The 27521-nt window shown below is 31.3% G+C and overlaps 1 protein-coding gene and 1 long non-coding RNA gene across 2 annotated transcripts in view; one reads left to right on the top strand and one right to left on the bottom strand.

The window, feature by feature from the left end:
• Positions 1 to 25348, bottom strand: part of LOC143200923 (uncharacterized) — a 41318-nt gene extending 15970 nt beyond the window's left edge. Inside the window, exon 1 of the mRNA XM_076411715.1 lies at positions 25019 to 25348. Coding sequence (XP_076267830.1) covers positions 25019 to 25021 — 3 coding nt within the window. The 5' untranslated portion in view covers positions 25022 to 25348. The remainder of the gene's footprint in view (positions 1 to 25018) is intronic.
• LOC143200730 (uncharacterized) lies at positions 10719 to 14527 on the top strand. Its single transcript, XR_013006798.1, has 2 exons — positions 10719 to 10925; positions 14495 to 14527. It is a non-coding gene; the product is annotated as an uncharacterized LOC143200730 (long non-coding RNA).
• Positions 25349 to 27521: the final 2173 nt, after the last annotated feature.

Raw genomic sequence — 27521 nt, 5'->3', positions numbered from 1 at the left:
ACTGGTATTAAACCCAGGAAATCACCAGGCTACGATTTAATAACGGGAGAATTACTGCAAAAACTACCAAGAAAGGGACTTATAAAACTCACCAACTTGATCAATATAGAATTTAGATTAAAACATGATTTGGATGATGGCGGAAATTATAAAGATCCCAAAACCTGGGAAGACAGCAAACGAAATAAAAGCCTATAGACCTATATCACTGCTACTAGTAATATTTAAGGTTTTTGAAAAACTCCTGATGAATAGAATAAAACCGATTATAGAGAGAAAAAACCTAATACCAACACACCAGTTTGGGTTTATTAACAAGTACTCAACAATTGACCAGGTCCACAGAATAACAAATGTTATTGAAAAAGCTTACGAATGTAAAAAAGTATGCTCAAATATATTCTTAGATGTAGCACAAACCTTCGATAAGGTTTGGCATGAAGGCCTTGTTCATAACCTACAGATAATATTACCAAAACAACATATCGAACATGCATATATTAAAAAATTCAGCAGTGACATGAATAAACTTTATTTCATCAGAGACTGAGATAAGGCAGATGGGTCCTCCTGGTTATATACCTAGATAGTTATCATAAAGACAAATTGTAGGTCGGAAGCGACTATTAACAATGTAATAATTAAATAATAAAAAAAAACGTTTACGTGATGTCGTCAAACATCTGTAGTTAATTAAGACAACAATGTCAACAAACAATCCAATTTAGTGGTTAGACTAGATTGTTTAAGAATTGGTACATTAGTACTTCGCATGTTTACCAATATATATCCATGATTAAAATACATGCAAACATCTAATGAAAGCGTTTCACTATAGTTTAATGTACCATATACATATATAAGTTAAATTATTATTAGATTGATAGTATATACATTTCAACATTGTTTCACTGTCTGTTTTTTACAATAATTTTCTTACTGTAGTTAAGCATTTCTTGGATACATTATCGATATCACACCACACCCTTTTATATTAATTATATTTAATGCCTGTTAAGTTAGCTGTGCACACAAAAAAGCTGAAACTCGTCAGTCGAATTTTAGTCGCGGAAAAAACTGAAACAATTATAGAAAGTGTGGGTTTGGCAAAATCAAAAATGAGAATTTTGATTTCAAGGATGCATTCGAGTGCAGTCGCTGGTTCGACTGATTGGAATTTTGACGTCTCCTCTAAAAGAGAATGGTGACCATATTGAAACTGACCGTACACCTAAAACGCTGCTAAAACACCATTCTTCAACATATCGTATTAAATGGTAAAAGTTCAAGAAACTTAGGTGTGGTGGTATACCATTTGTTAGAACATAAAAACGTTAGTAGTTTGTAAACCATTAGATTGTAATAAGATAATTAAAAATACTAAAATATTAAGGATAATATTTATATATAAAAATTCACCTTCCGTATATTTATACCCGTAAAACCCGGAAAATAGTTAATGGTTTCACTTTATATGATTACACAATATTGGAAATACATCGCAAATGACAATTTTTAAACATTTTAGGTTGGTTTTATAATTTTAGTTTAAACGGTAGAAATTATAATTACAATTTCAATTTAATTTTAGAGTTGGAAAGCCACATAATATATAAAGCGCTCATGTCTACACAGTCCACCTCTAAGAAACCTATGTGGGAATTGGGCACGTGCAATATCACTACTGCCAGTAATATCTAACACATAAGTTTGGGTTTATTTACAAGCAGTCAACAATGGACCAGGTCCACAGAATAAAAGATGTTATTGAAAAAGCCTACGAAAGTAAAAAAGTATGCCCAGCTGTATTTTTAGATGTAGCACAAGCCTTCGATAAGGTTTGACATGAAGGTCTTCGTCAAAAACTATAGAAAATGCTACCAAAACAACACACCGAACTATTAAAATCATACATAACAACCAGAATATTTAGAGTCAAACAAGAAGAAGCTTACTCTACAATAAAATAATCTAAAGCAGTTGTACCACAAGGAAGTGTACTGGGACCAATGCTTTATTTACTATACACTTATGATATACCACAAATGGAAAATATTACGATGGCTATAAATGCTGATGATACTGAGATTATAGCTATCGGAGACAATAGTGAAGAAGCCTCACGAAAATTACAACAGGCAAGTGACAATATAAATAATTGGACACAAGCTTGGAAAATAAGAATTAATGAAAGTAAATCTGTACATGTGTAGTTCACCTATAAACAGACCAAGCACCAATAACATTAAATAATACTATCATTTCATATAGCAAAAACGCTAAATATCTCGGAATGAATCTCGATGCAAAATTTCGCTGGAAGGAACATATAAAGAATTAAAGAAAAGAACTGGAATTGAAATATAGGAAAATGTACTGGCTAATTGGAAGAAAATCACAATTATCAGTACATAATAAATTGCAAATACTGAAACATATATGGACATACGGAGTTCAATAATGGGGATGTTCTGCAAAGAGTAACATAAATAAAATAAAAATTATTCCGAACAAAGTCCTGAGAGATATTGTGGGTGCACCCAAATCACAGTTATCACAATGATAACACCACAGTCAGCCAAGAAAGAGAATTGCAAGGGGGCATGAGGAAAGACTCCATTCTCATACGAATATTGAAATATTGCAACTATTGGATACCAAAAAAATTATTATTTCAATTTGTGTAATTAGATGAGACATGTATATTTCAGAATGGGATCAATATACCCATCAGTCACTCATGGCAAGATAATAATAAAAGTAGTGTTAAGTCTAGTTAAGAATAGTGTACACAGGTAGTAGCAAAAGAAATAAAAAACACAGTGATATCAAAATGACTTGACAAGGAAACACACCATCAATGGAAACAAGAACTAATCCTAAAGAGGTAAATATGCTCTCTAATGAAAGTAAAATACATTACTTGGACATACAATTGTTAATTAGGTGAATTAGGCCTCCAGGGGGATACCAATATATAAAAAACGTGCCTAGAACTCTACATCATGGGTGGTGGTGGAAAAAAATTTAATCTAAATATAATAAAACAACTTTAACCTATAAATTGTTGTGGCTGTATAATTAACTGTAGTTTAAAATATTCGATAATATATGCATTAGATGTACTATAATGTTAAAATAAACTATATATATATATATATATATATATATATATATATATATATATATATATATATATATATATATATATATATATATATTTGATAACATTTTTGTTTCATTATTTTATTCAAACTAGAATTTTGTTATATGCCAAAGCCAAACTGAACTAAAACTCATAGTTAATACGGCAACATTACGATATTTTGACGTCAAAAATTTGGATGACGTACGTTCACACCAACTTTGGATTCAGTAAGTCTGCTCTAAAGTTAAAATTGCTATTAAATATTTTTTGAGTGGTTGTAAGTTAAAGGTAGTTTAACAAATCTTGCGCGTAACTTTGACGCGAAAGCAATTCGTGCTTATTATTTATAATTTTAATATTTATTTTTATTTTATATATTATAATAGCTGATTAATTAGTAGGTTGTTTAAATTAATTAATTACTGCCGTATATTTACCTCTACTACTCTAACTTCCAAACGCGTTTTTATCGAAAAAATGATTTATTTGTGTACATTCCAGATCTTAGTGTTTTTAACCAATCGTTATGAATTTTTACACATACATTAATATATACATATATAAGGCCAATTGAAAAGTCTTCGGCCTACCATAGTAAAACACATTTATTGGCAATTTTTTTTAATTCAATATAATTCCCTTCAAGGGTGATACATTGATTATAGCGACCCTTCAACCTTTCGATACTATTTTTATAGTACGATTTGTCCTTTGCTTCAAAGTAGGCCTCGGTTTCGCCCATCACCTCTTTTCTTCCCAATTTATTCTCAGCGAGCATTCTTTTGAGATCTGAGACCTGGGGACGCTGGGGACCAGATCTGAAGAATACGGTGGATGAAGAAGCAATTCGAAGAATCTTAAAAATGACTGGAATTACGCTATCTTTTACTTATTTTTCCACAAGAAACAATAACATGCAAAGACAGGTTATACTTCTATCCACTCCAGTCACAAAGCCTGGGGTTTTATAAACATACTGGTACCTCACAGTGCAGCGGTTAGATTAATGAGCATGGGAAAACTAACTATGGATAAAAAACATGCATTTGTGTTAATTAGTTGCTTTAGAATTGAGTTTGGTAACAGTTTTAGCATGTCATGTTTGGTGAGTAAATAATTACTAAAACAACATGTAGTATATGCATTTTGGTCTAATTTCTATAGTCTTTCTATGATCCAAAAGCAATTATTCAACTCAAGATAACAGATGCGCATACTTTAGCAATTAAAACCATCATCGTTTTTATAATATTATGAAACAAGTCGCGCATAACTGAACGCTCTACATAAATATGTCGATTGGTAAACGATAAACGCCATTTACTTTTCCGGTCATGTTTTTAAAGCCACATCGATTATCCTCGGTGAAAAATCATTTTTACGTATTGCCTGACATACTTTTACCGGTTCACGCTGTCTAGCGAAAAAACCGCTTTTTTGCGAAGAAATAACCAGATCGTTTCGCAATCCTTTACACTCGCCGGTCCATATTCAAATCGCGTTTCGATCTAAATCTAGTGGTCGGGGTGTTCGATTTGTTTTTCTGATGTCGTGTCTTACCGATTTTAATGATAGAGAACGTCAGGATCGGTGTCGGGTCTTATTCTATCATTATTATTGGTGGGGTAATTCGTGTTTGTCAAACTATCACGTCCGTGACCTTGACCTTGAAATAAGTAACGTGTGTTCCGAGATTGTGATGTAACGGAAAAAGTCTCAACTTATTTTGGTGCTTTAGTTTCTATGTACAAGGAATGGACAAAATAATCTGAACACAATATATACCTTGTATGACATATACGCAATACATTTATTAATAAGGCTTTTAGAACAGATGTAATTCTGCGAAATGTTGTTTTATTCTCGTACCAAAACATCCAACAATTGCTTCAATGATGTTGGTGATGGAAATCTACACCTCACTCTCTACTCGTAACGAATGAATTATGTAGAACACTGCCAATTTTGCTGGTCATCGAACATGTGAATAACGCTGAATCTTTCATTCATTCATTAGGGTTCATTATCATAATGGAATATCGCAGCGTTTGGCAGCAACATACTAGTCATAGTAAAAATTTCATGAGGATGCCAAGATATTAACTAGTAGTAATCCGGCCAGTCATATGAAAGAGAGGATACTGTCTCCCAAATTATGACGGAACCTTCCCCATGCGACCGTTTTTAGGAAGAAACATAAATGCATAATACATTCTTCTAATAATAAAGTGTCCAGGTTTTATGATCGTTGAACCACTTCTAACGCAGCATAACGTTGCCTTTCTCTGCACCTTGTATGCGTTATTGTAGTTTTTACTAAATCAGACTCTCTTGTTCTTTTTTAACTAGATGTTCGGATACTGAAGGTTGTTTGAAAATTTATGAAAGTTTTGAGTTACTCGCCAACTGTGCCGTAAAATGTTGGCAACTCAAAAAAAAAACAATTTCACAGCCAACGGTTTAGGGTCAATAAACAAGTAGCAATATACGAGTGTAATTTTAACAATAGTTGAATAGTAATATATTTTTAGCAATCATCTTATGCAATGAAGCTTATTCTAACCCTGATTTCTTCGAAAATTATTAAAATAATCGCATGTGAGATTCAGATAACCCATATACTGTTTTCCTAAAAAGTAAATTCGTAGATAGAAAGCTGAGCAGATCGGACTAAAAATTAAAAAAAAAAACTGGCTAGTTCGAATATACTCTAAGCTTGACCTAAAATTAAACAAATTGGTTTATTAGTGAATAATAAAGCCTACTTGGACTTGCACTAAAACATTAAACCGACTAGTAATTCACTGCTGTCAAAACAACGTCCTTCCATTTATTACCAAAAGCTTCGCTTCAAAAGTGACTTATTAATCAACGAAGAACTGCATGACGACCTCGAAATCAAACGGATCTATGAAGTTATTCGAGATTTCACTTTAAGATATGAAACGGGCTTACTAAATTACAGCAATGAGGAAGCGATACAACTACGGGAAAGTACGCAGGAAATCAGAATATTGAAACGAACCAAACAAGACGATACCAAATGACATACACCCCCTGAAACAATTAAATTACTACATGAGACCTGGTCGCGTACCATCTTGTTTCAATGATCAAAATTGAATTCATGAAGCATGTGATTTAATATCACTTGATCTATTTTGATGGAGTTATTTGAAATTAAGGGTTCAAACGCATGATACTGAACAAATGCGGCAAGTTATATTAGTCTCCAAATGCTGGGAGTGTCAAGATGATGGGTCATCATCATCATAAACCATTAGAAATTAAACCAAAGTCATTACCATAATAATATTTTACGCAGTATTTTTTCTAAACGTTGGTTTAGTAAATTAATTCGTATCGTTCGACAGCCTTTAAACTCCAATATCCAATAAAAAAAATTAACCGAGAAACTATTCATTTAAACTCGTTAAATTCAATCGTATTCTAAGGGACTTGGGGGACGAAACCGTTTGGGTTTTATGTTAGTTCTTACAAATTTTTGATCACAATAACATAACTACGGCGAATTAATACAATACATTGAACTGTGTACTTGATTATTTGTCCAAACGATTAAAACAAGTAATAAACAGTTGTTCTTTCAACGTTCAATTAAATTGTATCAATTGTAATCGATGGATAGATTGACATACTATCCTCGAACTGGCATAGTTATTCTTGTCTGGTTTTGTGTTTTTGTACAATTAGAACTAGAAATAAACACAAACATTGTTATTAAGAGACTCTCTTCGTCGTTAGAGAACTTTTTCGATAGCTCGCGTAGCGAACTGCCTTTGCAGCCCTTTTATTTGTTTATTGTTGTTGATTCACTCTGCACTCTGGTTGTTCAGAGCTGACGGTTGCAGCTAGACTCTCTTGCGAATTAAGGAAAAGGCACTAATTACAATTTAAGTCAAACAAGCCGATCTTTAATATGGGTTTTTATATCTAGAGTTCTAGATCCTGATTCACGAATTATTGTATATTGTGAGTTTAGCGAAATTAGTGAATGAATTAGAACCCTTCGGTTCGCTTTATTTAAGATGACATGTATGCCATGTCTAGTTTAAACGCATACAGCATTTGCCAATTACTTTCTCTTCTAGCCAGTAGTCAATCATAAAGGTTTTTTCATATCCCAAAAAGGCAGGGATCAAATATTGACCGACAATCTGTAAGAGAAACCCAAAATACCGCCATAAAGCTATAGAAATGCAGATTATAATATCTATATATAACCGGTATTTTGGGAAATATCCATTAGAATTTTATAGACATAATTAATAATTTTACTCAATTATCTCTCTGACATCCTTAACAAACATAAAGTTAGAACCATGCCTCGATGGGATTCGGACCCGCGACAATCGCAGCAATAGCTGGACCTGCCGCTTTGACTATTGCTGCAGCTACCAATCGGGCGTCTTTTAAGAAGTGTCTGTAAAAATAAAATATAATATTCTTTCATTGTTTCATGTTAACTTAATCGATTTCTTTCTGTTGAGTTTAAACAGATTGAAAGAGGATTTCGACAAATATTGTGCCTTTTTAATCGTTTTATCGATTAATTTAACGGCAAGTGTTACAGAATTACTTAATAATGTATGAACAATGTCTGCTGATGAATACTAATGAGCTTAACTGCTCTACTAATCTACAAGTTCAAATACAATTAATTACAATTTTAAGCATCGAGGTCATCCTTAATTAATTATACATTCACTAGCGAATGGACGTTTTCACACGTAATTTAATTTTTAGATGATTGTGATTGATTTATTGTTTATATATGGTATACATGCTTGTTATTGTATATATAGATATTTTCAATATGGGTGGGGTACAACACGGGACATGGAACCAAATTACACGATTGAGCAGCATATCTAAATGGTTAAAGTTTATTATCAAAATGAGAGTTAGGAATTTTTGGGCCAAAATTTTTTTTACCAATGAGGTTCATCTTTGATTGAATAGTAAACAAGCGTATTTGCCGTTTGTGGAACTATGGAAAAGGTCTTAGTTTACATCGGTGCTTGATAGTTTGTTACAGTTAGTTGTATCAAACCAAAGATTGAAGCAAAAATGAACTGAAAAAGCGAATATACACGAAAATGTAATTTTTGTTTTAATAAATAGGGAGAACCTAATATTTTTAGTCTATTTAAGAAGGCCAACAGTGTCTTAAGATAAAGATGTGTATTAAAATTGAAATACTGTAGACTGTTATTGTTACTAAGAAATCTCTTGCCACACTACAACATAGCAGAATATTAATGTAATATCTCAATAATTGTAATAAATTGAATAAAATAAAATAAAATTTTTGAGTGCAAACATTACTATCAAGCTGAAATTTGAGTTGATTAAAAGTATAATATTGATGGTATTTGTAATATTTAAAATAAATTACTACTATGACCAAACAATAAGGATAATTTTTAAGTTTTAGTTTTTAGTTTACGTAAAGCGCAAATGGATTATTTATTTGTGGCAACGTTTCAACAAGAATTCAGTATTTTTCTCGTAAAACAATTTAGCCTCCAGAGGTTTTTTGAGTATAGGGAATAGTCAGAAGTTCGACAAAACTAAATCAGGAAAATAAGGAGGTTGTGGAATGTCGCGAGTTGAAGGTTTGATAAGAAAATTCGAAAAACTCAATATTCAAATGTAGGGCAGTCAAACTTTAATTTGGTAAATTTTTCACCAGAACGTTATTATGCACTTGTACAATATCAAACTGCATCAATATCTCTATTCTAATAATTATAAACAATAGTGTTTTTTCACAGTTTGGGCTGAAATATCATCTTTAGTAAAGTTTCTTATGGAAAATGATGGCCTGGGTTTTCAGGGGGTTGATTTGCAACCTCCAGAATTTGAACCACTTGATCGCATGATCGAGCTGCTTCTGTAAACGTTCATGAATTGTAACTTCGAACCTGGTGGCCGCCAGGAAAGCAGTGTCGTCAGCGTAAAACGCAACGTCAATGTGCTCTTTTCTCGTCAGATCTGAAATAAAGAGGATAAATAAGGCTGGGGCCAGCGGGGAACCTTGAGGTACGCCAGCATCGATTTGTTTACGACTGGAAAGTGATTCCCTGATCTTGACCTGGAAAATTCGGTCTGAGAGATAGGACTTGACGAGAGCGGTTACGTCTTCTGGGAGGCCCAACAGCACGCACTTTGCGATCAAACCGTCGTGCCAGACCTTGTCGAAGGCTTTGGTTAGGTCCAGAAGGACTGCTCCAAGCTTTTTACGTTGGTCAAGGGCGTGATGGATATGTGCGGCCAGACGGGTAGCCTGATGGACGGATGAGTGGTGAGCGCGAAAACCGAATTGTTCATCAGGAATGATGTTGTTTTCTTTTGTGAAAGAGTTGAGAGCGTAGAGTATTGCCCTCTCGGCAAGCTTCGAAATGGCGCTGAGAAGACTGATAGGCCTGTAGTCAGATTGAGATGATTTTGCTCCTTTCTTGGGGACAACCGCTATATCTACGTGTTTCCAAGACGCCGGGAAATGTTGCAGCCTCATGATGGAGTTAATGATATTTGCCAGTTCTGCGAGCTGCTTATGCGGGAGCTTTTTTTAACTAGGTAATCGATATTCCGTCGAAGCCTGGATATTTTTTGGTTTGAAATTTGCCGATCATCTGTAAAGGCTTTGGAGACACGAAATAGTTGAGAAGAAAGGCTGGAGTTACTGGTCTTTTAATGGAGTTGGATTCGTTAATGATAGTGTCATTGTCTTTAGCTTTAGTGTTCTTTGCGGGTGGGAGGCATTTCATCTAAACTTCGTAGATCTCTGCAAGGAGCTTGAGTTTTTTTTGGTCAGTGACTGCGAAATATCCTGTAACCGCTAACTTCAGGGAGGATTACATTGTGCGTCTTGGAGACACGCCAGAAGCAAGGGGGGCCATCCAGTCTTTGGTCCGCGAGAAATGAATTGAAATGGAAATGCTCGCCAAGTCGAGACAGTTACCCTTACCCCCTTGCATGCTCTGTTTGCCTCCCTTTTGTCTGTAGCATCAAGGGTGAATCGAGCTAATCTGCATAAACCGTTTTTGATGCGAATTTCACGTTTAAGAGAAGCGGGAAGGTTGTTTTTCCATGGTTGGGTTGTGATGAAATTTCGAATCAGTATTACCCTAACCAGATAGACTTCTTAATTCTTGGTTGACAATTCGAACATGCAAAAGGAATTCATAACAAACAGCACTATTTTTTCCACTACAGTGGTTTATTATAATTTATCTAAAACGTATTTTTTAGTCTATAATTTAAGCAGTAATTACTATAAATTGGCAAATTAAGATTTTGCATGTGTTAAAATATGTAATTAAGAAAAAAATAACGAACCTTATTTAGCACACGTAATACCATAAATCATATAATTTAGCCAAAATGAGCCCAATTATTTTTGAACATAAATTATTTGCAATCGTAATGTGACTAATAAAGAAAAAGTAACCTTTAGATCTAATCCATTATCTTTACTGGTACAATGTGACCTTAGTCTGCAGGGCACGGATCTAAATCCCAAACATTTTAAAACAAACGAGTAACCACTCGGTTACTACGCCTACTGCGAGTTGATATCGAGCGCAGTTATTAATTCTCAATCAAATATGTTGATTTTGTTGTTCTTGTTACCTTGAAGTCGCCATAAAATCATGTCGGAATTGCGACATAGTCATCTTACTACGACTGTGAATCATACTGCAGGAAATCCGACCGTCCTGACCTTTTAATTAGAATAGAAAATTAAAAGGTTAGTTTTTTAAGAGTAATACTTTTTTATTAGTTGTAGATAAATTCGTTTAATGTTAGTTTTATTTCTAAAAAATATTGACCTCAGATATTTTAAAAATAATTCATTAAACTATCATTTAGTTATAAATATATTTGTCAAACTACATCACTAAATGAATCTTGAGCCTGATGGTTTCTAAATCTGACTTAGTAGTTCATACTCAAAAAACACCTTTCAAAATACCCTTTGGTAAAATAGCTTTTATTGGAAAACAATGTACAATGCCATAAGTGAAGTTAGATGAAAATATCGGTTAAATTAACCGAATTTAGATTCAAATCGCCTTGCTATCCAACTCATAGTTCAGGACTGACCTTCATTGACTACTGGCTGCTGCGATTGTCAAAGTTGAAGCCTATTTTAAAAGTAAACACAGATTGCTGTATGAAAAATGTATAAAATAATTAGATATTTGTTGGACTGAGTACATCACTCTTAAAGGAAAATATTAATGATTTTTGATATTTGAAACATTGTTATTATGTCTAAAGTATGTGGTACGGTAACTCTTCCAGTTTTTCGCTACTAAATTTTATTGCTTTTCAGAATCCACTCTTATATAATCTGCTAATCCACTCCGTATAGTAATAACTATAAATCGTTGTTATTTAGTTTTTGTCCAAATAGAACTAGAGGGAGTGCTAAGTAACAGCTGTTTAGAGAGGAATTAAGCCACTTCTTCTTTATATAAACGCCATACAATTTTCGATGAGCTGCATTTTTCCCTTTTCGGAATTCAATTTCAAGAAAATTTTTTCTGAAATCTTCATATTTAAATCTCAATACCTTTTGGCTGAGTAAATAAATTACGGCACCTTTATATCTAGAATATTGTATGAACTATTACCTTTCAAATGCGCTGTAGTATGGCTTCATTGAAAGTACTTAATCTATTTTGTAATTGTTATTTATTTTTATCCAAATAGAAGTGAAGTAGGTGCTTACTAACAGCTGTTTAGAGAAGAATTAAGCCACTTCTTCTTTACCATGAACGCCATACAATTTTCGGAATTAAATTTTAAGAAAATTTTCATCTTAAGTCTTCATATTTTAAGCTGAATAACTTTTGGCAAAGTAAACAAAAATGACGCCACCTTTGTATCTAGAATGTTTTATGGGCTATTATCCTTCGTACGCGCTATACTATGGCTGCGTTAGATAAGCGTTACTTGAACTATGCGACTTTAAATACATCTTTTAAGAAAAACTAACACTAATTTTTCATCGACATTATAACTGATATATATTTATATTTCCCTTTACTTTTTTATGTTTGAGTCATTTATTCACATTAGTTCATCTATTTCGTAATTGTTATTCACGAATTTTCTTAATCTATATTCACGTATTGAAATAGACATGATTTGTTAGTTCTTTTTTTGTAATTAACTAAACGGACGATATTCTTAAGAAATTGTAATTATTTATATTGGTTCTCTTTGGAATATTGATACATGATAATTGATTGTATTTCAAAAATAATTAACAGTTTTTGGAGAAACCTTATTAAGTATTGCATGAGTACTCCGCATCATTTCATAGTGACCACTGAATATGGTTGTGTAACCTATAAATTATTTCAAAACTAATTAAAATCTCCATTAACTAATTATTGAGAAACCGTATGTATATGTAAAAGTTAAGAGAATTATCTGAATATTGATGATTTTGGAAGAATTTATGTTCTCTTTGTTAAAACTGACGCAACTTTATATCCGAAAAACAACACATTGCCAATAAACTCAAATCCAGGTTAATAACTAATTAAAACTAATTATTTTATTGATACGAATCAAAACACATCGAACCAGCTGGCTTCCTTCAAAATACAATCAGTAAAAGGGGCAAAAACAATCAGTATTAAGATTGTAATAAACGTTTTTGATCGATATGTGCGTCCCGGATCTATGTAATTAAACTCATTAGATACAAACTATCAGTAGTTTGTTCATACGCGGTGAAAACCGTTCTTCTTGTCCATGGAGGCATTACGAACTTTGGAAGAAAGCGCGTATCATCGATGAAAGTAGCTACGTTTCGATATAAAAATTGAAATCCAGTTTCAAATTGGATTTTAGAGTTAGAGTTAATTAATATTTCATATATATACCTATAAAATTAATAATACATTCATTAAACGCAATTACCCAATTATCTAGAGCATTTTTTGTAATTTGTTGTATACGAGAATCAAGAAATAATTATTAATTGTTTACAAAATGAATGGTTGCTTAGTATTAGGCGCTTGCGTGTATTTTGAACAGCGATATCTATTGATGAAAATGTGAAGTATCAATGCAAGCAACTGTCACATTCGATAGTTTTTACATTTCTCTACATGAAATAACACTTTTCCACAATATTGTTATTGAGTTATTCAGTTTCTACAGACACCAGCCATAGAACGCTCAAAATTGCATTAATTTGTTTGTTTGATTTAAAGAAATATGCCACCGAAGCCCATCAAATACTTTTTCAAAATTATGGCGATGTTGTCCTTCATAACTTTGACAGATTGGACGAAAACCCAATTTAAACTCTTAAAGAATATCCAGCCAGCTTAGCAGTTTATGAATTGTAAACATTTCACCTTATCCTCATAAATGACTCTTTATTAATTAATAATAAACATAATTTAGTATTACAAACATTTCATTTTAATTTTTAACTACTGTGATACATTTGTTATATATTAATCCAAATTTTCACAACTGTACGGTAATGTATTTAATATTAATGACAACTATATTCAAAAACTTTCTTCTAATAATTATTGGTTGAAATTTTAAGTAAAATTATTCATACCTGATTTTCTGTTTTCCTTAATGTTGTAAGAAAAGTTAGCAAAGTAAAAATATAATAAGTTAATATCTATCATTTATTGAACAATAAACAATTTTTAAATATTAAGAGATCATTAAAATGAGAAATAGTTGAGTATTAGAGATAGATGTGTTAATATTTTCATTATTTTTCTTGAATAATTTTGCTTCTGAAACACACAAAATATATATAAATGTCTATTATGAAATGTTGACTGCAGTGGCTTTTAAAAATTAGAAATAGGTAATGCCAAAGCAATGGTTTTGCTATAAAGCGTAATTTTTATATTTTGTGTATAAGAAAGTATTTTACTAATATTCGAGTCACTTTTAACGCTCGATTATTGTCGTGTAACTTATTATTTAGACTTTATTAACTGTTCGGTAATATATTACGTATATCACGGAAACAAACCATAACATGACAACCTTACGTAACACACGAAACGGCTGAAATTTGAAATAAAACACAAAATTATACATTATAATGTACGCGCGTTTAGTTTACTTTCGATTCAGCAACATAAATGTTTTCAATCAAAAAAATTAGTTTGAAATGAACAAAAATTACTGCCAACCAGAGCATATCAGCAAGTAAAACAAGAAGAAGAGAAAATACATTAGAAAATTCGATTTCTTCGTTCGGTCTTTCCTACGGAACCGGCATTGGTGATAGTTGAAGTTAGCGAGGTGATTTCGTTTCAGATCTCACGTAATTGGGGAAAGGATTTTGCGAAGGTAATTTTCATTTATGATTACCGGTTAGATCATTACAAATCCCTTGATGATGGTGTGTTTTATTATTACGAGTTAATAATCTATGGAAGGACAATTTTGAATTAGTTGGTGCAAAATGCTTGTGAAAGTTTGGTTGTTGTAAGTTTACATGTTTTTTTTTAATAAATAAATAAAATATTTGACTAATATTGTATTTTTTAATTTCCCCCTGTAATATAAATAAATTTTATTCATATGTTTTAATCCCCCCCACCTCGTATTAAATAAACTCACTTTGCGCGACCTCTTGTGGCAGGGCATAATGTGGTCACAGTGTTATTCAGGGGACATCGCATTCTAAGTCTGTATATTTTGTGGTATATATCACAAAATTATTTTAATATTTTTGTATTGTTTGGATTCGGCACTGACCTCAAATTAATCAGTTGATTGTAGTTAAAATAATATTGTTAAAATATATTGTTAAAAGATAAATAGGTTTAGGTAGATATTAAGCCAAATTGTCTTTATATTATAGAATATAAAATGCGTGTAGTAGATAGGTTAAATAAAGTTTCTGTTTATTATTATTTAGTTATTACAACGATTATTATGTACATGTTTTATTTTAAAAAGTTTTTTTTGTGTTAAAGTTTGAAGTCGGTTAAAAAGACAATAATTACAAGACTTATTGGACGCAATCCCAGCTCAAAATATCAAAAAAACTTTCGAGAGTTTAGCAGTTGTTCAATCAACTGTTTCCAGACATTTAAAGGTGATGGGAAAGGTCCATAACTAGATCCATAAAGAGGAGATAAAATTGCTACCGTATGAGGCATAGAAATGTCATTTCGAAAGGCTTCAACATCGCAATTATATTGCTTGCCAGGCAAAAAGGTGTTTTCTGTGGTTTCTGTTGTTGGTTGTATTTTTGTGACTGACGATGAAAAGCGATCTAGTATGATAATCATAAACGCAATAAGTGAATTGGTTAGTTTAGGAATAAATTCCGATCAATATATTTTTGTATCAGAAAATGGTGTCCTCTTTTTCTAACGATTCGCAAATTTATAGATGGTTCGAAGTTCAGAATAAAATTTTTAGTATGATGAAGGCCTTCATTAACTTCTTTAGTACATTTGTGCTCTTATATCGTAGTATCAAAACATTTACAGGAGTATGCTCTGTTATAATTCGTAAAAGTATTTCTATTCTCCTTGAGGTTATCGTATCCAGAAAAAAATCATTGGTTCGCTCTTTGGTTACTCTGTTGAGAATTTAATTTCAACAAGCCAAGTCTGAACCGGAAGCCTCATTAAAGACATGTCTAATTTTAAAACCTATTGTTGTTAGATTACTTAAATTAAACTAGAAATGTATACAGGTTTATGTAGACTGTATTGTTAAAAACATTAATTAATTATCCATTAATTGTAACGTTTAAATTAGATACAACCTGTTGTCATTTTTCGAAGATTCTTGCCATGTTCTGCTTGTGTAACAACCGTTTTTATTCAATGTTTGGTTCAAACGTATCAATTGCCAGTTCTCGTTATTATTTTGCTTCAAATGTGTCTTCGTTTTCTCATATTCGAACTGTTTTCTTGACTGAACAATTATTATTTTTACCAGTTTTATTTTTATGGAAACCTGATACTGTTTGGTGCTGTGATGATAACAGTTTTTGGATAGTGTACACGTTATTCAGGGCGTGGATATTTACTATATTTTCTGCCCAAAATATTTTAGCATTTGCCTATATGACCACATATCAAAAGCTTGAAGACTTTTATTTGTTATTGTTAATTTCCAAATTTCTACAACATATAATATATTGGTCAGACGTAGCATTTTAATGAGTTTAATTTGAGCTTTTTGTTAATATGAACTTTTATCAGCCAACAATAAAAACCAATTTTGAAATATTTTTAATAACATAATCAATAAATCAATAACAAGTGCTTTGCTTTCATTAATGTCTAATATTACTGATAGCGATTCTTTGAGTTCATTATTAGAAGTATTCAAGAGAAAATTAAGTATATTATTTTCTGTTTTAATAAGTAGTTCTATCCTAGTTAATCCAACAGAGATAACTGAACAAAATAAAAGATACGATAATAAATTTGAAAGTGTTTTGAATAATTAGCTATTAGAACGCATAAATCGAAATATAACGAATCGCCAAACACGACTTATCGAAGTGAAAGGAATAGAGGAAATACGTTGCTGTTCTGTTTTCAATCGACTTGTTTCAGTTTTGTTCTGAAATGTTCGATATTCTGCCAGTTCTGTAGCCTAGTGCGAAACTTTCTTTTACATCTTTTTAGGTTGTCAGTGTAGGTATTTGGTCAATAGATTAACGCATATATATATAATGAATGTATTAGAATTTCTAAAACATGCGAATTGATGATTTATGGGCGAGAAGCGCGAGTTATATTTAGTAGTTCATCAGGTCGTTGTGTTTAAATAGGATATACCAAAACGAATAAACACGGTCTATGTATTCTGTTATTCTGACCAGTATTTTCTCGTCTTATGTTAAAAAAGCTCTGAATTGAATATTAGCATGGGTAATTAATTTTGATTAGGTATACAAATATGTTTTCTATTAAAAAAAACGCTACCAGTTAAAAACAGTAAAATAGTTCGGTTTAAAACGTCATATACCGACATTCAAGGTAGTGTACTGGGGCCAACGTTTTATCTACTCTACACTTGTAATATACCAGAAATGGAGAATATTATGATAGCTACATTTGTTAATGATACTGCGATTAGGTATATATAGCTGTCGAAGACAACAGTGAAGAAGCCTCACGAAAATTACAACAGGCAAGTGACAATATAAATAGTTGGACACAAGCTTGGAAAATAAAAATTAACGCATGTGCAGTTCACCTACAATCAGACCGTACAAGCACCAATAACATTAAAAAATATTATCATTCCATATAGTAACAACGCTAAATATCTTGGAATGAATCTTGATGCAAAACGTCGCTGGAAGAAACATATAAAGAAGAAAAGAAAAGAAAAGAACTGGAATTGAAATATAGGAAAATGTACTGGCAAATTGGAAGAAAATCACAATTATCGGTACACAATAAATTGCTGTTATATAAGCAAATACTGAAACCTATATGGACATACGGAGTTCAATTATGGGAATGTTCTGCAAATAGTAACATAAACAAAATACAAATTTTTCAGAACAAAGCCCGGAGAGGTATCAAGGTAGGTATCCTGTAAGAAATCAAGAGAATTGCAAGGGGAGATGAGGAAAGACTCTATTCTCATGAGAATATTGAAGTATTGTAGCTTTTGGATGCCATCAGAACAAGACACTCAAAAGAATCAAATTATATGATCTTGTGTAGTGTTGTGTAGTGAGATACATATAATAAAATATACAGTAGTGACATGTATAAACATTATTTCACCAGAGACTGACATAGGACCGATGGCTCCTCCTGGTTATTTACCTAGATTTAAGTTATCATAAAGACAAATTGTAGGTTAGTCGGGAACGACTAGTAACAATGTCATAATTAAATAATAAAAATAATAAAAACAAAAATATACCAATATTGGCATATGTCAACAATATAACTTCTCGGGCATTAGGGATTTTGTAGTAGTATCATATAATTTTCTGTCTAATAATAGTCTTAATTTTCTCTTAAATAGTTTCTTTAATAATTTCAAAGAATCTCTATCAGTAATATCAGACATAAACAAAAGCAAATCTCTTGTTATTAATTTTATAATAAGAAAGATTCGTTCAAAAATGGTTTCCATTGTTAGCTGATAAAAGTTTGTGATTTTGTAGAAGTACTAAATTATTTTTCTTTTCTTCTATTTTATTTTTACTTTTCGAAAACTTTGTCGTCTGTTAGTGTCATCGATTGGTCACATCTTACAAAATTCATGACAATCTGCATGGAAGCCTTTAAATGAAAAGTCCTACCTTACTGTTGTGTTTACAATATATTGTCTCTTTCGACTGCGACTGCCTTTACCTAGTCGAGTAACACTTTAATTTTTGCGAAGTCACCAAATTAGGTCAATTATTGAATCTCCTGATGCCTTAATAACATATATTATAATCTAGAAAAGCCTCAGCTAACCATTGACAAAACAAGTATTTGGTTTAGTTGTTTAAATATATCTCAATTAAATCTTGATACTGTGTGAGTAACGGAAAGACTGAAGGAGAACATACTAGTTTAAATCATCATAATCACTTTATAACACTTTTATGCAGCTATTAGAAAGTAAAAGTACTCTAAGACATACCCAATCTGATATACTTTCTGCTAATACTTCCCATTTAATTATCTTAATGCTGGTCCATTGGGATGACACTGACACACATCGAATGAAAAGAAGGAAATTTTGGTTATGTATACCTCTCGCAAAGCTGATAATTGACCATCAACATCAAATTCAACTAGATCTATGCAATAGAGTTATTGAAAATTGGTACTAGGGTGTATTTATTGTTAAATGTAAAATGACTGATAAAATATTTAGAAATAATAAATGCAAGAACACTTTTCCTTTTATTTTCATTGTGGTGATAATAGGACCCTGAAGATCGTTTCAACACTTAGTGATAATAGATAATAGATAGTAGATAGAACCCAAAAAAACGTCGATTAAAATCATCGAGAGCGAATTGAACAATGAAGGGCGTTAATTGATTTACATGTATTTTGGAATGTTGAAAATAAAAATAGTATGGAAAAAATTCCAGAACGTTTTTGCTGCGTTTCAATACGAAACAGCTCAGTGGCGACTTTTCATCAAAATGAAGCCTTAAAACAAATCTGGTTCACAAGGGCGTATTTTATGCTTCCATTCTTGTAGGTCATTTTGTATATCGTAAAGAAACCTATAAGAACTTCGGAATTCATTTTTCGCAGATTGAAATATGAAGCCCATCGTTTTGCAGCTCTGCGACGATTTTAAAATTTTGTATATTTTTTCTTGAACAACAATCTGTGTTACCAAATTTTCTTTCTTTTTTGTGTCTATGGAAATAGCAAATACGACCAAATTACCGGATCAAAAAACGTTGGTCTAGTGATTTAAAGAGCTTAAAATTGGCGAAAAGAACCTTCTCGTCCTCCTAGAGATATTTATACCTCCATATAAAGTTCTTTTACCATGGCTGCACATAAAGTTGGGATAAAGCAATTTGTAAAATCAGTTCTCAAAGATGGAGAATCATGAAAGGAATGCTAAAAGCATCTAAAGCTTCAGGTTGCCTAATCAGTAAAAAGTTAATTTTGTTCTTTCACATCTCAACTATCTCCCGGTTAATTTGGGAGATGTGATTGAAGTTCAAGCTGATAACTCACTTAACATTACTCACTGAACAACCTAAGTTGTGTAGAAACATGCCATCTTATGACATAGAGGACAGCTCAGCTTATGACAGCTCTTAGAATCTTCTTCAGGTTTATGTTATGGGTTAATACAGCAATGGTAGTTGATCATTAAGGAACCACAAATTAAAAATATATACTTCTAATACTATTTTAGAAACACAATTACAATGAATATCTGTAATTATTATTTCCATTTAATATAAACCATTTCTAGGAAATTAATTACACCAAAGAAATATCAAGCAAAAACTATTATAACCAGATAATTTCATTATAAATTACGTCACATTTCATTGTTGTTACTTAACGACAATTACCATTAATTATATTCGTTGATATCGTACGTTTTATTTTGTTTATGATAACTGTAACAGTGGTAAATAGTTTCACATTATGTTCGCAAGTAACTGGTGATTTTTTTCAGTTTATGCTTCGACACAAAGTGAGCTTTAAAACGAAATTGTTAAGATTGTGTGTTAATTAAGACCATTTAATGTATTTTGCTTAAGCCTTTGTATTAAGTATGAAGTAATATTCGTTTTGATATATTGTTTTTCCTAGCCTTGCACTTAATTGCATTTGCCTAGTTGGGAAGGGAAATTAAATGGTATAAAAGGAAATAATAAAATAACGATTGTTTCTTCTTTAACACTACCATTTGATTTTGAGTTGAATTTTAATATTTGTATTTGTGGAAAACGCTAGTTCAATAGAACAAATTATTTATTCCATTTTAAATGATGATTTAGTCTTAAGTCACAATAAGGTCATATAATATGGAAAATTTGGGATTTATATCTATATAATTTTGGAAATAATGGTATTTTGAAATGTGTATGTAGGAGCATTAATTTTATGAAACATATTTTTCCTTTGTAAACTTTATTAATTAAGAATAATCTTACATCTAATTGGTGTAATTGCATCCATATTCCTTTTGCATACCAAAAAATTGACTTCAATACTTCCTGATCGATTCGTGAACACGAATTCGTATCGGACTCGGATAAGAATGATGATGATGGTAGATTACACCTTTTTAAATTACACTAGAATGTATTATTGTTCTATTGTTAGCGACGGTGGCGCCCATTAAACTTGCTGTTTCTTTAACCGTTTCTAAATTAATTTAATATGATCATAACAACTTTGGCTACTTTACTAAGAAAGGTGAAAAATTAATATTTAATTTAATTTTTACTTCTGACATCGATAAATAGATCGAGTTTTGCGAATTTTTATTTGTGCAATTTTTTCTATATAATTCGGAAAAAAGTGCTGCTGAAAATAGTCAAGTATTATTCGAATACGAGGGTTGTTATATATATTTTGAATCTAATAATGAAAGGATAATAATTTATTAACAAAAATGGCTTTATTGTTTCTTGAAATATTATCTATGACAATCAATATACTTTTGTGATTAAACTATTTTTCGCAACAGTTTTTCCACCCTGATTGTGGCAACCTTTGTCATATTATTTCAGATTCGGCTTTAAAAAACTTTTTACAGCTAAATGCCCAAGAAGGACTCAATATCACGGTAAGTTACATAACGATCTTGCAATATCATTTCACAGCATAAATATTTCTGACAAAACAACTGATTTTGCATGACTTTTACGACTTTTGACAGTGGTCAAGGATGAGACTTAATCGCCAAAGGTCAAAGTTTATACCAAAAAACCTAAAAAATCAACGCATGAAAATTTTTACCAGTTAACTCAATTTTTCCATTGAAACAAACAAAAATTTTCAAGCCACTGTAAACAACATAAGTTATGCCTTAATAACAAAATATCTGAAGAGGGTTATTGTTATAAAGGTCAAACTTCAAACTGATTTGACGTTTAATGGAGCCTAACAACACTCGCATATGGTAAATAAATTTTGAAGGTAAAAACTAGTGAGTTACCATTCTGGGTAATCAAAAACTCTAAAGGTAAATAATTGGTATATAAAATCGAAGAAAAAGCATGAGTGCTCCTGTATATTACAGTTATTGCGTGTGAACTAAAAATTGGGAAAAATAACATTTCATTTAACCTATGCTAAATTAAAATTGAGATAGTGGCTACAGATGGATGTTAAAAAATAATAATGTCTACTGAAGAATGGTTTCATATATTTTGAATTACCCTTAATCAACAACAGCTAGTAATATTTCAATTAGAATAAAATTTGCCAAAGAAAAAGATAAATATAGTTGTCCATGTACGGAGATTAAAGAAATAAAAAAATTTGAATGCAAAATGGTTCACTGCTATTTATGTATCGAACAGTTGAGTAATTGGGAACAAAAACTGATATGACTTCAAGGTCGAATAATATTTGGTAGGTCTTTGTTAAAAACTGAATTCGAATTATTTCATGTTTGCTTAAAATCAATAAATATAACAATTGTTGTTGAGATCCATTTATCGATCGAATATACTTCACGATATAGTGAATGATAAATATAAGTTATTGTTACATTATACATAATTTTTCAAGCGTTACCCACAGATACAGACACTGAACTAACATAAGCAAGCCGCAAAAAGAGGTCGTAGCTAATGGCGCAAGAAGTAGTGTTAGAAATAACCAGAGTATAATAACTATTGTGTTTTTATTCAGTTTTAAAACACTAATATTTCTTCAGACCTGAAATTTCCATCGTTTATTCGTATCTCTATTATTTAATATTTTATTTAAAAAATTGTTTCTTAAGATATTCTTTTTTTACAATATACTACCGTGGACAAACAATAGTAAGGTTTCGAAATAAAATATGGTTTATTCATTCCTAAAAATTGTTTTGCGTATCTGAGAGTTCAGATGTTATGTCAGCGCTTGTGAGTCTTCAAAACAGTTGTTGAAATCGATTTCTGCAATGATTTATAGATACCTTATCAAAACCATATCTTGGAGGTATTTTTTTGTTTTTGAGGCTTCTGACTAAGTCATGCTGAGCCAAATCAGACAAATATGGCGATTGTGGGGTATAAAACAAGACGTTAAATTTAATTCACAGTCATCATCATCAATCCATGTGTCTCTTTCTAATTAATACACTCGTGTTAATCCTGCAAGGTTTCGTCACAGAACTCTGTTACGAATCCGCTCATATTTCATAGGATTTTCGTTCTATGGCGTTCAAACCATTATAATTTACGTGAGTACAAAAGAAAAAACTTACAAAACCTTATAAATATCAGATTATACAATTCACTGTACTTATTGATTATGCATGTTAATACAACCACCAGTGCTAAGTAAGAAAACATATATCATAATGAAAAAAACCAAAAATTATCAACCTTTTAGAAAATAGTTCAATTCTGTTACAATCTAGGTTATATATAACAATATCTTCAAGCAGCAAAGCTTTGGTGAGTAAAACTACTAGAAATTAATTCCACTTATATTCTATTAAATCCTAACAAAACTATTATTAAAATATTTTCTAAAAGACAAATCGTGATTCCTTCTCGACATACACTACTATTGAAATCTGTATCTAGTAATGAACTAATTAAAACCTTCACACTGTGATTGTTTTTTATGAGCGAAAGGTTTTACTCAAATAATAATATTTACTTAAAATAATTATAATTATTAATTACTTAATAATAATTACTCAAAAATATAATATAATTTCAGTAAGTTGTGGTAGGATATCTTGCTTTGTTAATATATTAGTTCTTGTTAATATTGTATATTTTGTAATAAGAAATAAAACGATAAGAATATTATATTAAGAATAAAATGAACAAAATTATTATTTAAATATATTTCTAAAAAAAAATCGTGGTTCCTTCTATATACACGACCGTTCAAAAGTTTAGGAACAATAAGGTAATTAAAGGAAACTTAGTATTACCACAACTGTGCTGAGATGGATGGACATCGATTCCTCAGATGCGATGTTCTTGCCATACTAATTTCATAGGAGAAATTTCATAGATAACATTAAAATAAGCCTCTTGATTGCTTGATTTCCTCCAGTGTAACATAGAAGATCCTTTCTGAGTCAAAGTAAAGATAGCATATCGATGTTCAAGAGAAATCTGTTTACTTCTTGCCATTTAAAGATCGTATGAACTGTTGTAATGATTACATGAAAGTTGCAACATACAATGAACTCGAAATTAACCGTTTTTGAAATCGTAAATCTATATTAAAATATTAGACTATATTCAATATAGAAGCAATGAGTATCGCCCTTTGAGGTTATAAAAACGAGTCCTATATTTTATATTGGAGGGAGTATATCAAGAAGAAAAGAACTGAAAATAAAATTTAAAAAATGTATTGGTTATTTACAAGAAGAAGTTATACGAGCCAAACCTATATGGACATATAGAATTCACTTTTGGAGATGTTCTGAGAGAAATAATATCAACGTAATACAAGTATTTCAGAATAAAGTCCTGAGAAGTGTTGTTGGGATGCATCTAGATACTACAGGAACCGAGAGCTTCGGATTCCAACTGACATAAAGGAAATTAACAGATTTGCTTAAGACGTTAGGAAAGACTCCACTCCCATGTAAACACCGAAGTGTTGCAACTATTAGACAACACTAAAATGGGACACAGAGTCAAGAGAATAAAATTGTGTAGTGAACTGCACTAAAGGATAAAAACACTGAACAGTGCTACTAACTTTTAATTTATTAGAGAGTAAGTAAGGGCCAATAGGTCTTCCTAGATAAGTACCTAGTTTTAAGTAACTGTAGAGACAAATTCAAAGATAGTCGGCAACGACTAGTAATGATATATTAAATAATAAATTTAAACAAATATAAAAATGTGTGCCGGATAGTTTTCAAAATTGGGGCCAATTGATAAAAAGTAATTTTGTTGATTATTGTTATACATACGGTCTTAAGACTAATAAATTCTAATATCAACAAGTTTATTTAAAAAAAATTGCAGTAATTTTTTATATCGATCAAGAACTTTTGAGCGGTAGTGTATTTATTAAGATACTTTTAGTTCCTATATCGTATGAAATTATAAATATTTTTATTTATTATTTTTAATAGGGTTCTGTAGATCCTCCTGTCATGATATTATTTTTTTCTATATGACATGGGAACTAAATTTATCGCGTAGAAGTCTTCTCTTACCATCGTTATAGTAATCCAAGATAATTAAAAATAAAATGTCAATTGTACGCACACGTCACTGTTATCTCATGAACCGATCAACATCACCAACGCACACTCTGTATCACCGACACGCACTTGTTTATTGCACCACTTCGGATCGGTCGATTTTAAAGAAAGTCTTCAGGAGATTGCCGACTCTGTTCTTATACGACGCCCACTGCTGCTGGCCAACTCCAGCCGTTCTGGGGGTACCGGCGGCTCGATTTTCAATAATTTTTGTTTTTCAATGGTTTCTGCGGACGGTTTGGGTTCATTCAGTCGTCCGCTCCTTCGGTCCGAGCTCCCGATGGCGTGGTTGCAGTCATTTTGAAAGTAGGACATTTTCTTCGCAGAACTTGTTTCAAATCGAGTTTTGCAGTCGACTTTCGATTTTATTTGTTGTATTTCTAATTGTTTCTCGTTCTACAGGATGTCTTATTATTATTTTTAAGTTGCGTATAACGTTTGCCATAAAATGAACAAACAAGGAGAAAATCCATCGTTCATCTGGTGAGGTATCCATGTAAGGAAATGAAATTCGTGTTATATAGATGTTCTTTATTGTTCTACTGCATTAATTTTACCAATGACTTGTAAATGTATACAAAGAACATCTGTTCCAACATGCAAAAGATGTAAAAAAACTCAATTGTATAAATCAACGATAAAAGTAGTACAAGCATTCAAGACACTTGAAGACAAAGCCTTGGTCTAAATTCAATGAAGTTACAAATTAGACATATAGTCTACCCAGAGAAGTTTTTAACATGGGGCATCTAAATTTGTAACTAGACGAGAAACTCTGAGATTTAGTTCAGTTTGGCTTTAACACCCAACAAAATAATCTAAATAAATAATATTACTAATATAAATAAAATAATTAAACAAAAATACTGTTATCTAATATAATTTATTTTAATATTATAGTAGATCTAATTCGTATATTATCGAAGGACTTAGGACTTGGAAACTACAATTAAGTATACAGTTATAATAGTTTATAAGTTAGGGTTGAGTTTGATAATATTTACATTGAATCCCTTTCTATATGACCTGTAACTTAGAGTTATAGGCGCTTTTTTATGTAGTTTTATCCACTGGAGGCCTAGTCCACCTAATTTATAACTGTATATCCAATTAATATTTTTACTTTCATTAGAGAGCATATTTACATTTTATGCTTAGTTATTGTTTTCTTCGGTACAGTGTTTTCTTGTGAAGTCATTTTGATATCACTGTTTTTCGCAGCATGAATCTAATCATATTCAGAAAGTTTCATTCAAGGAAACAACTAAGATGTTAATATCCAATCTATCTAACATTTGCTCACAATTCCGACCACAACCGAAGCTGTATTTAACCATTTCTGTTTCCAGCATGAAATACAATATATCTGTAATAAATTATTGATAAATGTTATGACTAATAAAACCTACTCAACTGTTATTCCAACCTTTACCTTTTTCCATCAACTTGTCATAATACTGATTTTATAATGATCTTGCCATGAGTGACCATTGGGTATATTGGTCCAATTCTGAAATATCCATGTCTCATCTAAATACATAAATTAAAATAATAAGTCTTCCTTCATTTTATTATATGCTTTATAAATTGTATTCTTTTAAAGCAATATCCAGGAGTTCCATTAGACCTCTTCGATACTTTTCAGACTTTGAGAGAATTTTCTTTGAAATAAATGTATTAAATTATGTTTGTATTAAAAAACTACACACTGTTTTTATGCATTTAATCTCTGATAGAGCTAATATCAAGTTGATCTTGATTCGTTACCCGTTTTGCATCAGTATTGTTTTAAAGAATTTTGCATACGTATTACAACCGGAGGATTTTGGCATTCTAGTTCGGTTACACGTTCGAACTCATCAGAGAGCATTGTGTCTATTTTTAATTAGAATAAAATGAGAAGGAAAATATTGCCTGTTCTTAAACGAATTTACAAATTGCGGCAGCAAAACATTAAACATCTTGATGACGTATGCTCTAAACTTGTTTGGATAGACTATATATTTCCTTTACTCTGAAGATATCGAGTACCTAGCAATGCAAACTCGAAATATGATATATGTGTTAGGGTGACCATAGTTTGTACTGAAAATCGAAAGATATTTCATCATTCAGTATTATTGGAATTGAAATAGTAAAAAGTTGCAATAGCGTCAGTTAAAAGGAACATCTAATCACATGATTAGATTAAGCAACATCATGTATCACATCAAACAACCAAAGAATATAAAATATTTGATTTTTTTATCTGGGATTCACTTAATGAAATTCCTTTCAAAATAGGCTACAATTTCGGGGATCATTTCTTTGTTTGAGCTAAATCTCTTTACTAGGATTCTTTTAAGCTCTGCAAACAACTGTAGTTACTGAGATCCATATCTGAAGTATACTGCATACTACACATTAGCTGTTTATATGTGTATTGATCTATAGTCAATATTAATTGGTTAAAATG

This window comes from Rhynchophorus ferrugineus, unplaced genomic scaffold (assembly GCF_030347505.1).
Source record: "Rhynchophorus ferrugineus isolate W39M unplaced genomic scaffold, kcgeb_rfMv2 rfM8, whole genome shotgun sequence".
Lineage (NCBI taxonomy): Eukaryota > Metazoa > Arthropoda > Insecta > Coleoptera > Curculionidae > Rhynchophorus > Rhynchophorus ferrugineus.
This window is presented reverse-complemented; position numbering and strand designations above follow the sequence as displayed.